Source organism: Mirounga leonina, unplaced genomic scaffold (genome assembly GCF_011800145.1).
Source record: "Mirounga leonina isolate KUSES-001 unplaced genomic scaffold, KU_Mleo_1.0 Mir_99772, whole genome shotgun sequence".
NCBI lineage: Eukaryota > Metazoa > Chordata > Mammalia > Carnivora > Phocidae > Mirounga > Mirounga leonina.
The window spans coordinates 5,188-23,252 of NW_023271033.1; the positions used below are offsets into that span (position 1 = coordinate 5,188).

At 56.4% G+C, this 18,065-nt stretch overlaps 1 protein-coding gene across 1 annotated transcript in view; it reads left to right on the top strand.

Annotated features, from left to right (window-relative positions):
- The window catches only part of LOC118006859 (TBC1 domain family member 22A-like), a 19,456-nt gene extending 1,455 nt beyond the window's left edge, over nt 1–18,001 (top strand). Inside the window, exons 3-5 of the mRNA XM_034999650.1 lie at nt 12,737–12,834; nt 15,022–15,078; nt 16,066–18,001. Of these exons, the coding sequence (XP_034855541.1) occupies nt 12,737–12,834; nt 15,022–15,078; nt 16,066–16,483 (573 nt within the window). The 3' untranslated portion in view covers nt 16,484–18,001. The remainder of the gene's footprint in view (nt 1–12,736; nt 12,835–15,021; nt 15,079–16,065) is intronic.
- The last annotated feature ends 64 nt before the right edge of the window (nt 18,002–18,065 follow it).

The window sequence follows — 18,065 nt, forward strand, 5'->3', positions numbered from 1 at the left end:
TTTTTTTTAAGATTTTATTTATTTATTTGAGAGAGAGAATGAGAGAGCACATGAGAGCGGAGAGGGTCAGAGGGAGAAGCAGACTCCCCGCCGAGCAGGGAGCCCGATGCGGGACCCGATCCCGGGACTCCAGGATCGTGACCCGAGCCGAAGGCAGTCGCCCAACCGACTGAGCCACCCAGGCGCCCCAGATGTCAAGATTTCTTTTTCTTTTTTTTAAAGATTTTATTTATTTATTTGAGACAGAGAGAATGAGAGACAGAGAGCATGAGAGGGAGGAGGGTCGGAGGGAGAAGCAGACTCCCCGCCGAGCAGGGAGCCCGATGTGGGACTCGATCCCGGGACTCCAGGATCGTGACCCAAGCAGAAGGCAGTCGCTTAACCAACTGAGCCACCCAGGTGCCCCATGATTTTATTTATTTAAGAGAGAAAGAGCATGAGAAGGGGGAGGGTCAGAGGGAGAAGCAGACTCCCCGCCGAGCAGGGAGCCCTATGCGGGACTCGATCCCAGGACTCCAGGATCATGACCTGAGCCGAAGGCAGTCGCTTAACCGACTGAGCCACCCAGGCGCCCTGCCATCATCTTTTAAATGATGGAGTCTTACCAGAAAAACTGTGTCACTGGTGTATCTCTAGTAGGTGATTTGGCCAGGGTCTCACACTGCATGAGAGGTGGTCTTGCCAGTAGCCCCCCCTCCTCTATTCACGCTGGTCCTTAGGTTGTCTATTTGGCTGGGGCTTTCTTAGAAACTTCTGGATGAAGCAGGATGTGTGATATGGTGGAAGCACCTCTGACTTGGTTCTGTGGTCTGGGTTTCAGCCTTTTTTTTTCTATTAATCTCTGTGTGACTTTCACCAGGTCATGTCACCCCTGGGGCCATCAGTTTCTGCCAGTGTAACCTGCTGAAGCTGGATGAGACCTAAGTGGCTGAGATCTGCAGGCACATATTTGTTCGGTCTGGTCCGATTCTCTTTGATGAGCACGAGAGAGGGCCTCTTGGAGGAGCTTTGAGAGTTTGAAAATTCATTCATTCAGTAGATATTTGTTTAACCAACTCTTGGTGCCAATAACAGTTCCAGGGGCTAGAGATACACCAGTGAACAAAACAGATCAGGACCAGTGCTGTCTCAGAGCTTACAGCAGAGCTGGAGGGGCAGAGAATAGAGACCATGACTAAGTTAAGAAGAGAGCTACCCCTGAGAAGGTGGGAACTGTTGTCCTGTTATTGAAACCTCAAGCAGAGAATTGGGATTGGGAGGCGTGTGGAGTGCGGAGGGTTTCCCGGTGATAAGGTGGCCAGAGAAGGTCTCACAGAGGAGGTAACATTTGAGCAGGACTCACAGGAGGTGAACGAACAGGCCCCCTGGGTGGCTGGGAGGACAGTGGTCTGGGCAGAGGGCCAGTGGAAAGCCCCCGGTTGGGAGCGACAGCGGTGTGCTCGAGAAGAGCGGGGGGCCTGGTGACTGGAGCCAAGGGAGGAGGGGGAGAGTCCTGGGGCACGAGGTCCAGAAGCTGGTGGGGGCGGGCCTCGTGGTCACAGTGGAAAGACGTGGGCTTCCTGTCTCTTATTCTGACGGGGGAGCGCTTTGGAGGGTCTTGGCAGAGGTGTGGCAGGATCCCTTTGGCCTCTGGGTGGATGGCAGGTTAGGGGCTGGGAGGGAAGGACGGATGCAGGGAGACCAGTTCGGAGGCTGTGGTGAACGTCCGGGTGAGAGAGGATGGTGGTGCTGCAAGAATCAGAGGGCGGGTGGTGGGGATCAGGACGCGTTCAGTCTGTGACTCTCTGGGGCTGGTTCTCTCTTGGGCCAGCGACCCACTTGGCTCCGAGGGGCGGCTGCCCTCTGCAGTTGTGGGTGGCACTCTTGCCACACTTAGCTGTCAGTGGCAGGACGAAGTCACCGCCCACCGCGGTGCGAGCGCAGGCGGCCCTCCGGCGTGGGTCCGCCGGGGCCGCAAGCGCTGTGCACAGGAGGCCATGCGGGCGGTAGGGCCTGTGGAGGGCGACCTTTGTGAGCGGGATGGAGGCAGGAAGGGCCCAGATTGAATCGGCAAGGCTGTGGGAGCTTGGGGTGGAGCTGGAGGAGAAGACAGCTCACGGTGTTGTGGCTCCGACAGCTTTCAGCTTCCAGCGGTCACAGCCCGAGGAGTCTCCGAGCCGGTGAGACATCAGCTCCACCGTCATTGTAACAGGCCGCGATCACTCATCCGCTGAGGGGAGGACTTGTTGGGGGGGCAGTTCATTCGTTCAGAACGCATTCTGTGTGCCAGGTCCTGTGCTGAATGCTGAGCCAAGAGATGTGGCTCTCAGAGGCTGCTGGGGTGAGGGAGACGGTAAGCACATTGGTATGTTCTTCGAAGGTCATCATCGGGGGCGTTGGCAGAAGCACAGGACCCTGCGTCAATGGAAGGCCACGCCCTTCCAGAAGAGGTCATGCCTGACCTGAGACCTGTAGGTGGAGAGGGAGCCAGCCCACAGAGATGCACAGATGCGGAGATGCGGGGTGGGCGTCAGAGCACTCCTGGCAGGGGAAGGGTGCTGCGGGGACCCTGGGGCTGGGGAGGAGGACGGCAGGAGGGGAGCCTTGTGAGAAGAGGGGTGGGAGGCTGGCAGGGCTCAGAAGGCCATAGAAAAGGGCCGCCACGAAGCACTGAAGGGTGGCGATCACCAGGGTTCTGGCCGGAGGGATGGGGCGTGGTTGCAGAATGATGAACCCCAAAGATGTCTGCATCCTTATCCCTGGAACCTGGAACCAGACCACATGGCCAAAGAGTGGAAGGTGCAGATCTGCTGACCCTGAGGTGGTACCTTTTCCTGGGTGGCCTGGTGGGTCCAGTAGAATGGAGTGAGCGCTTAAAAGTGGTCAGAATCAACAGCAGATGGACGCTTGTCTTGTCGCTGGCTCTGAAAGTGGAGGCAGGGGCCATGAGCCGGGGGGTGCGGTGGCCTCCAGCATTTGGAGTGGCCTTCTGCTTGCAGCCGGCGGGAACCTCGGTCCTACAACCGCAGGAAACTGGATTCTGCCAACAGCCTGCATGAGCAGGACGTGGACTCTCCCCAGAGCGTCCAGAAATGAGTGCAGTGGCCAACAGCTACACTTTAGTCCCGTGAGAACTGCCTTGGACTCTGACCTCCAGACTTTAAGATAATAAGTGTGTTTCAGGCTGTGTGTGGAGGACCGTTAGAGCAGCCACAGAAAAACCCTGAGGTGGGAGGAGGAAGGTTGGAGGAATGTGCGGGAGGGATGTTGGATGGGAAGGGTTGTGGGTAGCCCTCCGCACCTGACCCTGCAGAGTCTTGCCCTTGAATGTGGACAGGGCACCTGCTTCCGTCTTCCCGGGTGGGCTGGCCCCTCACCGCCCACCTCTGCGAAGTGCATTTAGTCCTGAAGGACTGGAACAGCACTGGGAGGGCTCTTCCTCATGTCTCCTTGGGTCCAGGAACCAGGTGGAGGCCCTGCCTCTTTTTCCGGAAGCTCGGATCTGCTGCCCTGACCAGCTTGCTCTTGTGTTTTCAGAAACCTGTTTGTTTCCTTGCTTGTATTTTTGAAGTGGCTGTTTGGACGGAGTGCCTGCTTATTCCTCTCTTCCCGTGTTGCGAGGAGCCCGGGAGTCTCTCGGGTGGGTCTTTGTGTCCTGTGCGAGCGGGTCTCTCTGGGCTCCGTCTGTAAGTGGAGTTGGTCTTACTGTGCCAGCGCCTTGGAAGCACCGGGGGTGGGGGTGGGGGTGGTTTGCTATGCACACAGTTCCTCTTGCTTGTTTGTTTCTTGGTGGTCCTGTTTGATGTTACTAAATGCCTTTTTAGCTGGTCTGGAAACATTTTGAAAGATGAACTTGATGTGAATCATGTTTTTTCTCTTTTACACATTTGTCTAATGTAGCAAGTCTAGACTCTTATGGGTTAATCTTAAGTGAGGACAGAAATGATTAAAATAAATAAATCCCTGATGATTTTGATTAACCTTTTTTTTTTTTTTTTAAACTGAGAGCAGGGGCAAGTATTCCATTCCCCGAGGGCTGTGAAGACATGGTCGGAGGTCATGGGTGGGAACGAGTCAAAGTGCCCTGGGAGCCTACGTCTGTTTCTCTGTTCCCCGGACTGCCCTGGGCTAGCCCTGCCTGCGTGCAGCACGGAGGAGGACGGTGGCGCAGTGACCGGGGCCAGTATGGGACACCCGCCCCGCCCCGGCCTCTCCAGCAGCTCCGTCTCTAACCGCTCCTCAGCTTCCTGGTGCTCAGACATGTGCAGTTTGGAGTCTGGCCCTGCAGGCCCTTCGGGGTGCAGCATGGGTCCGCCAGGGGGGTCCTGCAGACAGCCGGGTGTCGGGATGGCCCTGTGCCGGGCCCTGGGAGCGCAGACAATGCCGAGCAAGGCTGCGGACAGACGTCCTGGGGCAGGGTTTTGTGCCACACCCCGGACGAGGCACTGTGGGCCTTGTTGTGACACTGCACGCTCGAGACTGCTTCTCTCCTGCCGGGGTCCTGGCGCGCGCCGCGCCGTCGGCCCTCCCTGCGGCCGGGGGTTTGCAGACCCGGAAGCCTGGGCTGTGGGTGGGTGGCAGAGCTGGCTCCCACTGCTGGCCCCTGGGCTCGGCCCTCGCCCGGCTCCTCTGGCCTGGGGGTCAGGAACGCGGTTCCCGTGCGCTCGGATTTGCACAGCGTGGGGGTTCTTCAGGAGGAGAGGAACAGCTTCTTCTAATTTCACCCTGATATTCCCTCCACAGGCCAGAGGCGGAGGGGTTGGGAGGCCCAGAGGGAATGGGGCAGCCTGGGTTCTTCCCGTCTGTGGGGCCCTGGGCTTGGGGGACTTTCATTTTGAGTATCCCTAGTCTTTGTGTTCCCCCATTCTGAAATGCTGTTTCCTCTTTTCTGGGGGTTAAAATGGCAATTCCAGCCTGAGTGCTGAGGGTCACAGAGGTAGGTGCCCGTGGTCGTCAGTGGTTAGAACAGTGTGGACCGCCTGCAGTCACGTGAATTAAGGGCTGCAGATGCTGTTGCCGGGGCTCGCACAGCCGGCCGGGGAGCCCGCGCACCAGGCCCTGTGGCAGCCCTGCCCGAGTGTGCTCCCGTCTGCCCAGACGGTGCTGCCGAGCTTGCGTCTGTCCCAGGCCCGTGGCTCCTAAGCGAGTGAGCCGCCTCTGAGCCCAGGCATGCTAGTTCAGGACAGAGCTGTACACTTCTGGGTCCCCGACGGCATTAGCTCTGTTCCCTGGGGACCCTCCTGGGTGTTCTTGCCCGTCCTGGCATCCATCCTCTGGGGGTCTGCAGTTCGCCGGCGCTGGTGTGTGCCCACTGCCCCGGCTGGCATGTCTGTCGCCTGCTGTCTTCCTTCTCACAGAGCCTCTGCACTTGAGCTTGGCCATGCTGCTCGTGGCCAGCACCCCTCGATACGCTTCTCAAATGTGCCATGGAGCAGCTCTCCACCTGTTCCCGCGTATACCTTGCTCCAGTTTTGAAATGACCCTTCTTTCAGTGAACCTTTGTACTAAACTAAAAGAATAAGGCTTGCTGGCTCTAAGGCTTATGCCCGGGGGAGACAAACAGCGCTTAATTCCTGTCTTCTGGATGAGCTCCTGATCCTTCACGGAAAGCCCTCCGCAGGGTGACTGGGAATGTCACGGGGCCCTGGGCATGATGTGCGTGGAGAGCAGGGCAAAGGGCAGGGTCTTGGAAAGGGGACGGGTCCCTCGCGCCACTGTGAACATTGGAGGCAGGGGGCAGTCCGTTTGAGGGTGTTGATACACGGGGTTCTCTAGTTTTTCCAGTGAACTTGTTTGCAGGGGGTGAGGCCAGCCAGTTGGTGGGACGATGTGTTGGGCTGTCGGCGTGGGGATCTAAAGGGGGCCTCTGGCCACGCTGCTTTCAGAATTCAGGCCGGCTCTGGGAGGAGAAAAGCATTTTCCTCCTCCTGTCGGGGGCGCTGGGCAGTTTGATGGGGTGGGGAAGGAGCACATAGGCCTGTCTCCGCCGACGGTAGCCGTCTGCCGGGCCGTCTGCTGGGCGAGCTGGTAGTGCCTCGGGTCGGGCCGCCGTGGCGTGGCTCTGGGCCCCGTTTTGTTTTCTCTTTAGGATTGTGCTCTTTCTTGGATTAGTTTTCTGTTCCAAAACCACTCACTAGAGCTGTGTGGCATTTTATTTCCAGACCAAATGTGGATTCAGAGACCGGCCTGATTTTCAGTGGCTCAGTTGGGATGGGTCAGGCCAGGGAAATGCAGGAGCTGATCAGAGGGCGCTCTCCTGTTGGGTTCTGAGAGAGTGTGCTCTGTCCTGTGGAACTTAACTCCTTCACGTGTAAAAGGCTCAATCATTCAAATATTTGTATAATGAAGAAGCATTAAATGTCTCAAGCATTTATTGGATGCCTTCTGTGTGCACAACAGGCCCTAAAGTTTGCTGGCCTGGGCCCCTGCAGGGCAGTCTGGGGGGCGCTCCCAGTTCCTGGGGCAGCGTGGGCGAGGGACGGGAGATGCTGGTGGAGGAGGGTGGGGGTGACCTCAAACTGGACCTTGAAGGACCGTCCGTTCCTATAGGTCCGTACTTGGTTGTGGGGGTGTTCTGTAGACAGGGCCCGGGGCTGGTCTGTGTGGCAGCCGAGTGGCTGCATGAAGGCCCAGCCGAGGAAAAGGTGAACAGGAGAGAAGAGCGTGGCTAGCAGGGACCTGACCGAGGGGGCTGGGCGTTCAGACGGGGTGGGCTGGAGGCCAGCGCTGGCCCCAAGCGGGGGTGTTGGTGTGGGGAGGGGCGGGAGAGGAACAGGGAAGGTTCCAGTTGTTCCCCAAGGGCGACAGGAAGACCTTGCAGACTTTGAGCTGGGGAGTGAAGCTGTCCCCCGACTGGCAGAGCCGAGACCAGAACCAGAGGCAGCCGCGTGGGACAGTGACAGAGGGGAGGGTGGAGCTGTGGGAAGTGGTTCAGGGTTTAGGAGGACGTGGAGATTGGCTGAATGTGGGTGGCCTGCTTCAGGGAGGAGGGGAGGGGGGCCCTTGGGCTCCTGGATTGCCATTCATGGAGATTAGGTCATGGAGGGAGTTGGTGACCTGGGCAGGAAGAGAGACCGAGCCCCGATCCAGGGTGGTGGGGATAGCAGGTGGGTTTTGACGCCACAGACGTTGGCGGCCCAGGAGGGCCAGGAGCTGCTGGTGGCAGAGGGGCGTGAGGGGGTGCAGGAGGCAGGATGCGCTCGTTAGTCTTCTGCCTGATCCGTGGGGGTTGTCCCGGGGCTGGACACTGTGAGAAGTGGGCACAAGGTGTGGCAACTGGGGCAGAGCTGACTTCCGTAGTGGACCCGTTAATGTGAGGTGGGGAGCGTGTGGCTGAGTTGCCAGTGGTGCCCCAGAGGCAGCGGTTTGAGAACCCTTTACCTAGAGACGGTCAGTAGCATCAGGAAAGCGCGTGGTTTCCCGTAAAGTGGGAAGAAGGCAGGGCTGGGGCCTCGGCTGTGGGGTGTGGAGGTCAGGAATGTGCAGAACAGTCTGAGGAGCCCCTGGACAGGCCGGCAGGAAAGGGGGTGCGGTGGCATGGGGGGATGGAGAGCAAGGTCGGGAGGGCTGGACGAGGTGCGTCTGGAGGCCAGACGAGGGCAGGAGGATTGAGGGAAGGTGGGATTTGGGAGTGGCTGGCCTCCACGCTATACACTTTCCCTGCTGATTCCAAAGCCTCCTTTCTTCCTACTCATCGTATCTTCTGTTTTCCATAATACACACCCATCACTTTTGTCTGGGTTGAGGTCTCGTGGACGTAGAACATTGTAGGAGTTTTGGGCGACAGTGTAATGATTTGATACGTGTATATCTTGTGAGATGATTACCACAGCCTGTCCTTAACCTCCACCACCACACAAGGTTCAGATTGCTTTTCTTCTGGTAAGAACTTGTGAGGTCTTCTCTGTCAGCTGCGGTCAAGTCTGCGACACCGTGTTACTAACGGTAGTCACCGTGCTGCCCACATCACTTCCCCAGGACTTATTTAAGTTTGTGCCTCCTGCCCACCTTCACCCTTTTGCCTGACTCCCCCCACATCAGGCAGCCACCAGCCTGTCCCCTGTATCTGTGAGTTCACACGTTCCTCTTCTCATGTGGAGGAGCACTTTATTGTAAACATGCTCATTTCCAAGATCTATTTCAAGAGACTGTCCATGGAGCAACCTGCTGATCGACTCAACAGCTGCCCGAGTCTCTGCTGGGTTCTGGGGGCCCCAAGGAGCATGACAGGAGACAAATCCTGTCCCTTTCACGGGGAGCTCTGGCCCCGTGGGGGCACTGGACGGCCAAGAGCGTGTGGGACAGGCTGAGCGGCAATGCCGGGTGGGGTGGCGCGGGTGTCATTGCTGGGACAGCTCGAGAGGTGCTCCGGTCTGGGTCCGTGGGGCCACGTGTGCCTGCAGCTGGCTCCGCGGGGGCCGAGAGCTCCAGACTCTGCTGTGGGTGGAGGGACGATGGAATTGTTTGCTGTGGTGATAACGGTGTTTCACGCATTTTCCTCTGAAGCCCTCTAAAGTTAATTTCCTTGGAAAACTTACTTCTTCTGAATATTTTATAAACCTGGGGAACATCGCTGTGTGTTAGAGCAAGCCTAATGGTAAATCAGTCGCTAATTGAGTTCATATTTCAGAAAAGCATGTTGAGCGCAGAGGGGGCGCAGCATGGTTTGTGAGCCCGGCCGGGGAGGCTGGTGGCTGGGGAGGTGGTGGCCGCGGCGGGGGCTCCCGACCTGCCCACTGATGCCCCGCGCCCGAGCTGCGGGCGAGCACTTCATCCTAAATGCCGGCATAGGTTCTTGGTTTCCTTTTAGGTGCTTAGGACACTTCTTTTCCGTACTTTCCCTTCCTCTCACGCTTCACTGTCTCAGGGCTGAAAGCAGCCCTGCTACTCCAGCCTTTCACTGAGGAACAGAGAGCCATCCTGGTCCCTGGCTCGTCAGTTTTGTTGCCGAGCCAGGGCCTTGGTGGTGGGGCGTCCTAGTTAGACCAGAGACATGTTTGCCAGGACACGCGGGAGAGAATCGCCCTCTTGCTTCTCCCGCTGCTCTGCTCACCTGTGTTCAGATGATCGCCTGCCATCGTGGGAGCCGGGGGCGGGCAGGGGTTGTCCCTGTGTCCCTGGCTCCCTGGCGTCTCTCCAGCTCCGGTGCCGCTGCCTGCAGCAGGTGCTCAGCCAGTGTCTGCCGAATGAAGGGTGCTCTCCAAGGGGGACCAGGCTTGAGCACTTGGCCATCCACAAGTGGGCACTCAGACAGCCTTAGATTCTGGTTTTTATTATACTTTCCCTGCCCGAGTTGTAAAGGTGGTGGAGCAGAGTCCTGAGGAGCCAGCGGTGATTGTTCAGGGGTCCCCGTCTCTCTTCTGTGGGCCTCCCCCAGCTGACCCGTGTCTCCAGCCTGTCCTCACCTGTGACCCCCTCTGCCTGGGGGCGCCCCTCGCTCCCACCTCCTGCTTGTGGTGAATCTCAGCTTTACTGTCTCTGTCGCCTGCCTTCCCCTTCCTGGTGGGGGCGTTGCAGGGGTGACTCCCTGTGCCTCATGCAGGAGGGGTGTGCTCTGTTGAGAACTCAGGGGCTATTGTCGGGGGGTCCTCTTCCGGGCGCCATCCTGGGGGGCATCTCTCCACCTGCCTGTCCCTGGGCTGCCCTGTGGGGTGCGGTCCTTGGTCTGGGCGCCTCCCTCTCAGCTGGATGGGAACCTCTGTGGGGCCACAGGGTTGGGTCCATGACTCATCGTGAGTTCTCGTGCATTTGTTCTTCCATCTGAGAGTCCTTCCCGGCCACCCAGTTGTGTGGTCGCTAACGCTATACACTACGTATACTATATACAGGATGGAGACCCGCCCGCCCAGAAAATGTAGCTGTGGTCCCCACTGTTGGCCTGCTGATAACCAATGAATCCTTCTGAAGTTTCGTGGTCTTAGTTCAGGGGTGATATCATGTCTGTCATCTTCACTTGAAGCTACTAAAATGTTTTGTTCTGGGCTGGTGGCATTAGGGACTTCTGTCATTCGGGGCTGCAGAGGTAGACTCGGACCTGTTTAAAGGTCAGCCGGGTGGCTGGTGCAGAAGGGCTGCCTTGCTCCAGCCTTCGACCCCGCAGCACAGCCACTTTCCCGGACACCCGGTCAGGGAGGAGACCCTCCTGCTTCTTCCGCCTCCCTCCCTCCCTCCCTCCCCCTTTCCTCCCTTCCTTTCAGCATCTTTGTGGAGACGTCATTTACCTGTCCTCTATTTCACTCACTCAAAGTGTACAGTTCAGTGTTTTTAGTCTGTGGAGTTGGACGATCATCACCATAGTCAATTTTAGAGCATTTGCCTCACCAGCTGTGACTCCCCAATCCCTCCTCCCCAGCCCCTGGCTGCCACTCATCTGCTTTCTGTTTCTGTAGACTTGCTTATTCTGGACATGTGCTTATTCATGCGTGTGGGATCATATGAATGTGGTCTTCGTGACTGGTTCCTTTCGCTGCGCCTGATGTTTCCAGGCTTCATCCACGTGGGAGCGGCTGTCAGCCCTTCATTCCTTGTTGGAAGCTGACGGTATATTCCGGCGTGTGCCTGGTCACCCACCGATGGGCCTCGGGACTGTTTGCGCACTTTGGCTCTTCGGAGTTGAAGCCGTTGCATCCTCTTCCCGGCCCCAGAGTCCCCTCCACCCCCAGCCCTCCGCTCCCATCCTATTCTCCGTTTGTTTTCATCACCATCATGAGCTGGGAGTTTTGACCACCATGTATGTATCCGACACGGTAGATAGTTTCATTTTCTCGTTTTAAAAACTTTTTATAGATGACATCATACTGTGCATATTCAAGTTACTCTTCAGTGGTAGGCTTGTAAGTTCACCGATCTTGGTTCTTGTAGTTCCTTCGTTTTTATTGTGGTTAGTATTCCATTATAGGTGTATGTTCCAGTTTATTCGTTACTCAATTGATAATGGACAAAGGGATAATGTGAATTCATTCTTCAGTTGATGATGGATAAAAGTTTTTCTTAAATTTTTTTTTCTTTTTAGCGTTAGCGACATCGCTGAACCTGCCTTCTGCGTCCTTACACAAGGGGTTTTCATGGCGTGTGCCTAGAAGTGGCATTATGTCGTGTGTATCTGCTTTTTGTGAGGAATCACTGGGGTCCTCTTTAAAGCAATGAGTTACTGTGGTGTTTTTAAGCAGTACAATTCATTAAAAAGTTTATTGGTGAACATATTTTTTAAAGAATGATTTCATGATGCGCTACTTATTCTTTTAAAATGGCTTTAGCTGAAGCCTGTTTTTCTTTTTGGCTATGCAAGACCAGATAAAAATGCAATTTTAATAAGATAAAAGGAGATGCCTTTTAGTCTGAGCTTGAACTTTGCTGGAACATTTTCTGCTCAATAAACACAAGTGGTGTGCCCATGAAGAATTAATGCACTGGCGCTTTCCTGGGAGGCAAGGGGCCTGCAGCGTGTGGTAACACTGCAAGACCCATGGAAATGCCTTGCACATAGAGGGCAGAGGCCCACTGCCTGCTGGTTTTGAGCCATATTCGTGTACTGAGACATAAGGGAAGGGTGCAATCCAGCAAGGTAGGTGCATAGTGCCGGTGAATGCTGTCTGTAGGTCACTTGGCGGTAGTCAAGCTGCTGCCATTTATGGCTCTCTCATTTCTTACACGTTCTTATTCCCATTTCCGAGACGAGGAAGCTAAAGCCTAGAGCAATTACCCAGGCCCTTTGGTTCTTAAAACAGGAAACCTTCTACCAAGGTCGGGGAAGCCTCCAAGAGATTTCTGGAAAGGGACCACGACAGAGGGGTTGTGCATGACCTCCGTGGGCTGATACTCTTTCTTTCCAACAACGACAACAAACCCCCAAACCCTCCTGGATTCTGTGGGTCAGACTGGTCTCTTTTCCATGGTGTCACTGGGAAGGTTCAGAGGCTGGGAGGGAAATCAGAAGAAGGCTGGTGACTCACGCCTGTCGAGGTTGATGCCGGCCGTCATCAGCTGGGACACCCCCTTGAAGCTGTTGGTTCTAGTGCTTACATGTGGGCTTCTTCAGAGCTTGGTGGCTGGGTTCCAAGAGAGAACCCAAGAGAACCAGGTGGAAACTGTGCTGCCTTTAAAAACTTACATCTTCATTGAGACTCACATATAATAATAGTTCACCCATTAAAATTCACGTACAACACCATTCCCTCATTTAAGGGGTGAAAGTCAGTGGTACTGCGGTGTATCCGTCGCCACAGTCAACGTTAGAATATGTTTGTCCCCTCAGGAAGAAGCCCTGTAGTCTGCTGTCACCCCAGTCTCCCATCCTCCACCCAGGCAACCACTAGTCTCCCTTCTGTCTCCCTTCTAGACATTTCATGTCAGTGAGATCATAGAATAGGTGTTTTTTTTTTAAAGATTTTTATTTATTTGACAGAGAGGGAGTGTTAGTGAGAGCAGGAACAAGCAGGGGGAGTGGGAAAGGGAGAAGCAGGCCTCCCGCCGAGCAGGGAGCCCGACGCGGGGCTCGATCCCAGGACCCCGGGACCAGGACCTGATCCGAAGGCAGACGCCCAACGGCTGAGCCACCCCGGCGCCCCAGAATAGGTGTTTTTTCATGACTGGCTTCCCACGCGTAGCGTGATGGTTTCAAGGTTCGTCCGTGTTACAGTGTGAGCTAGCACTTTATTTTTTAGCTGATGACTATTTCACTGAATAATATTCCAGTTTACCATGTTTTTGTTGTCCAAGAACATTATAAACGCCAATTCATTTTTTTTTATTTTTGTAGGTAAACTTAAAGGTTCGTGCGAGTTTGGAGTCCAGTGTGCTTGTCTTTGCCTGCCTCGTACTCCTCATAACCCCGTCGCAACGTGGGGGCTATCGAATGTCCGTTAAATTTTGCTGAAACATTTTAGGATATAAAAGGGAACATTTTCTGTAATTAAAATGTTGTGTCACAGGCACAGACATGGAGGAATGAATGGAAAACTGAAAAAATGCCCCAGCATAGAGTAATCTCCTGCGTATTGAAGACAGTGTCCGCAAACCAGTAGGGAATAGGATAGGTTTTTAACTAATGTCATTGGAGCAGTGGATTATTTTTTTAAAAAGTTTTCTGCAGGCGCCTGGGTGGCTCAATCCTTAAGCGTCTGCCTTCGGCTCAGGTCATGGTCCCAGGGTCCTGGGATCGAGCCCCACATCGGGCTCCCTGCTCGGCGGGGAGCCTCCTTCTCCCACTCCCACTCCCACTGCTTGTGTTCCTGCTATCGCTCTCTCTCTCTCTGTCAAAAGAAAAAAAAAAAGTTTTCTACAGTCTGTAGCAAAATAAAATAAATTCTAGGTGACTCAATACTCAAGGGTAAAAAATAAAACCACACAAGTGTGGAACTAGGACACAGTTGGAGATTTATGCCATCTCAGTAAGTCGGCTGGGCTGAATGTTCGTGCGCTCCCAAAACTCACAGGAAGCCCTAACCACCAGACTGAGGGTGTTAGGAGGTGGGGGTGAGGAGGGGTTGAGGAGGTCCTGAGGCCGGACTTCCCCCAGGGTGGAATTAGAGCCTTTATAAAAGAGACCCCAGAGAGCTTCCCTGCCTCTTCCGCTGGGTGGGGACGCAGCAGAAGGCACCAGCTGAGGCCCTCACCAGATACCAAATCTGCCAGCACCTTGATCTTGGACGTCCAGCCTCCAGAACTGTGGGGAATAAATGTCTTTGTTTATAAGCTGCCACATGCGTGGTATTTTTGTTATAGCAGCCGGGATGGACTAAGACAGTTGGGGGTGGGCCTTTTTAAGTAGAGTCCTCAAAGGAGAGCCCCGTGTAACGCATAGAAGTGAGGTTGACTTAACCAGAGAGACCTTTAAGCTTCCATAAGCCAAGAGGATGGCTTTGTCACCTGTCTGTCACCATTCTGTTCTCTTTTGGTTTTCTCCTGCTGCTGTAACAAATCAGCATAACCCTACTGGCTTATAATACACACTTGCTGTCTTATAGTTCTGGTGCTGGGCTAAGATGAAGGTGTTGGCAGGGCTGCAGTGCCCCCGAGACCCGTGCTCTTTCTCATCTTCCTGCCGTGCCCGCGTTCTCGGGTGGTTGATATCTCCTGCTCATTTCTCATGGTGGCATGAGGCTGGGGAACCTCTAGGCCTCACATGTGTGTTCCAGGCAGATGAGGAAGGGCCCACACTGCTGGTGACTGAGCTGCGCTGGGTCACAGGGCCTCCCCTGGCTGGACGCCCACGCCGAGGAAGGGGTGCAGGTGCGGCCACTCAGTGGACCGCCCTGGTGTCTGCCACGGGGGCTGTTTTGTTTCCATCTGTTTTCCAAGTTTACTCTGATGAACAGAAGACTTTATTTTTAATTTTAATTTTTATCTTTTTTAAAAAGATTTTACTTATTAGAGAGGGAGAGAGAGAGAGAGAGAGCGCGCACACGAGTGGGGGAGCAGCAGTGGGAGAGGGAGAAGCAGGCTTCCTGCGGAGCAGGGAGCTCAATGTGGGGCTCGATCCCAGGACCCTGGGATCATGACCTGACCTGAAGGCAGACGCTTAACCGACTGAGCCCCCCGGGCGCCCCCAGAAAACTTTTATAATAAAATCATTAAGTCTTTAAAAAACACATTTATCTTCTTTTCGTGATTCTGCATTCTGTCTTTGACGAAATGGCAGCAGATGGGAATTTCCAGACGGGCATTTCAGCATTAGTTCGTAGTCCTGCCGCTGGCACACGGTCCGGGAGCAGAGGCTGCTGGAACTGGGCGATGCTGAGTGGCTCCCAGCTCCCAGCAGCCCCGTCGGCAGCGGCGCCTGAGGCCCTGCCGATGCGGTCAGGGCTGCGGCTCCCCGGGCTGAGGCCCATTTGCCCGGCAGGCTGAATGCCCCGTTGTGTGTGTGGTGTGGACCTGTGTGGCGCCATTCATCCCTTCCAGACCGGCCCTCGGGACCCGTGGCAGCTGAGGGAGAGTTGCTGCTCAGGCGTGTAGGTTACTGGGAACTGGTCCTTTTCCCGAGTTAGTGTGGGCTCTTGAGGAAGCTGGAGAGAAGCTAATCGGTTTTCCTTTCTTTTTAAACAGCATCCAGCATGTGTACGGCGCCCAGCACCCCCCCTTCGACCCACTGTTACACGGCACGTAAGTGAGGCCTGTGGTCATGCTGCATCACGCACGCGCCTGGGCGTCCTGGTGATCCGCCGGCCTCCTCAGGGTCCTGAGGGGAGCAGCGTGGTCTTCCCTCGAGCAGACACGCGTCAGGGCCTCGCACGACTGGTCCTCCGGACAAGGGCAGAGGAGGAAGCCCAGCCCAAAGTGGAGGAGAGCACGAAGCTGGCACCCCCTTAGCTGACGGGGAGGGCCTGGCCCCGGGCCTGTTCTCGGTGGTCAGCTCACTTCCCTTGCCCTCCACTTCACGCTCTGCCCCTGTGTCTGGCTCCTCCACCAGAGCCACACAGGGGGCTGGTGTGACCCCCCGCCCGTGCTGGCGGGTGTCACTGGGCCCCCCGCGGGGGCTCTTGCCCTAGTGGTGCTGTGTCGCGTCTGCACGCCGAAGGACAGCCGCTCCTGCCCTCGCCGCCCCCACTGCTGCCTTAGGTTTGCGGGCACTGGCCCGTGTGAGGTTTGGGGACTCCCTGTGAATGCCGTGACTGCGGCGCTGGGGTTCCTCCTGAGTGGCTTCTGTCACTGAGCAGAGACTGCTCAGCGGTACTGCCCCTCGGGAGCCTCTCCTTCCTGCCCCCGAATCCTAGGAGTCCTCTTCTGTTTTTTTTTTAGGATTATTTATTTGAGAAAGAGAGCGAGGGCACAAGAGTGGGCGGGTAGGGAGGGGGGCGAGGGAGAAGCAGACTCCCCACCGAGCAGGGAGTCCGATGTGGGGCTCGATCCCAGGACCCCGGGATCACAACCTGAGCCGAAGGCAGACATTTAACCGACTGAGCCCCCTGGGTGCCCCAGGAGTCCTCTCTCGGATGCCTCTTTGGGTTGTGCTTGCTCTTCACCCTCAGCTCAGTTGACACTGGAAGCTTGAATGTGCACCTTTCATCCATGGGCTCCTTTCTGACCGGTCGTGGGGTGAGTCCGCTCCAGCCTCCGAGGGGACAGCGGAAGTCTGCCTTTGCTTTGCAGCTTGCTCAAGGGCGCGCCCAAGGCGCCCGCCACACCCGTGAAGGCCAAGAGCATCAGCACCTTCCCGGAGTTTGAGAGCAACACCAGCGACGCCTGGGATGCCGGCGAGGACGATGACGGGCTCCTGGCCGTGGCAGCCGAGAGCCTGAACACCGACGTGGTCATGGAGACGGCCCACCGCGTCCTGCGCAACCACAGCCAGCGGCAGGAGCGCCGCAAGCCGCAGGAGGCGCCGGGCCCCGAGCAGGAGCCACAGCCTTCGGCAGAGCCTCCTTCGGTCCCGAGCGGTGACCTCCGGCTGGTGAAGTCCGTCAGCGAGAGCCACACATCCTGTCCTGCAGGTGGGCGGGGGCGCGAGGAGATGACGTGCAGTGCTGCGAGGGAGAGGGGCTGGAGTCCCCTCTGTGCGGGAGGTTAGCGGGCGTTCCGTCCTCTTTGCCACAGGAGCTCGTGCCCTTGGAAGTCCTAGAGGTTGTGATCCACGTGCCCACAGGCCTTCCCAGGCAGGAGAGCCATAGACTTTTCTTTGTGTCCCCAGCTGAGTGCTTCTCTCCTCCGGGTGGAGGGTGTGGTGTGTGGCTTTCGTGGCCTGGCTGTGAGAGGCCCACAGTGAGCACCAGGCCCCAGGGGACTGTGTCTCCCTTCTAAGTGTGCCCCGGTTGTCCCAGGGGGACATTTCCAGCTCAGGGGCCAGGCCAACTGCACGTTCAGAGGCTGCACCTCCTCCGGCAGCTTCCAATGACACCCCCTCCCCCGCCGGGACACCTGCACGTGGCTCAGAGTCTGTAGGGGGCAGAGTCTGGGGTGTGGAATGACTGCCTCCAGGTCATAAACTCAAGGATGCGATCAGCGCATGTCTTGTACCCCGTGCCTGGTGCTCAGTAGCCTTTCTGGAGACGGCTCTCAGTAGCTTTGCTTTTTGTTTTTGGGGGTGTCTATGATGTAAAACAACACAGTATTTGATGAGCCTCTGTGATGGGTCAGACTCTTAGGGCTTGGGGTGCCCCCAGGAAGTCCCTGGCCTGGAGTGTGTGTTCTGGTGAGGGGGACAAGCACTGACCTACACGTTGGGTCAGTAAGGAGGCCTGGAGCGTGCGGGGAGGAGACAAACGCCCTGGGTCGAGACAGAGGTGGGAGGTGGCGACAGCAGCCTGGACCTGGGGCGTAATCTTCAGTCAGAGCGTCCAGATGCCCTACTGAGAAGGTGACACGTGAGTATCAGTGAGGTGAGGCAGTGAGGCGTGGGGAGCTGGTGGCAGAGGGGCCGGCCTGCACCGCGGCGGACTCACGGCCTCCCTCTCCCAGGGTCTCTGGGGGTCAGGGGGACTGCCCCTTGTTTACAGAGGAGAGAAGAGGGCATCGGGCAGCCTCAGCTTGCCCTGCTGGGACCACGGAGCTGGCATTCATCCCCCTGTCTAGTTTTCAGAAACCCGTCCCGGGAGCTGACTAATGTTTGGAACATCCCACGTCTTCGTGGGTGAGAACGCTGTGAATTAGTTCCTTTGACCAGTTTTCATATTGGAATCTGAACTATTTTTCTCCAAAATAGGCTGAACTTCAAAGTATTTGAGTTTAAAAATGAAAATCTGGTTAGGGCTTCTGCGAGTGGGTCGGGGTTCCCCGAGACTGACACATCCTATGCCAATTACCGCCTGCGCGCCCCGGCCGGGCAGTGCCCTCAGCCTGGGTGCCTGTTCAAGTTGGCAGGTGCCCCGGATTCCTCTGCCCTCTGCTGTGCCCCACGCCTCTGGGGCCTGGGTAGAGCCTCTGTGACACCTGCCATCTGAGCAGTTGCTGGGGGGCGGGCCTCAGCACCCGTAGAGGTGGGGGCCCATTTCGGCTGAGCGGGCAGGCTCCTGTTCTCTCAGGCTGTGGGGCTGCTGCGAAGAGCACCACAGGCCGATGGTGCATGAGCAGCAGAAAGTTAGGTCTCCTAGTTCTGGAGGCCGGAAGTCAGGTCAGGCGGCCAACACGGTTGGGTCCTGGCTCTCTTCGGGGCG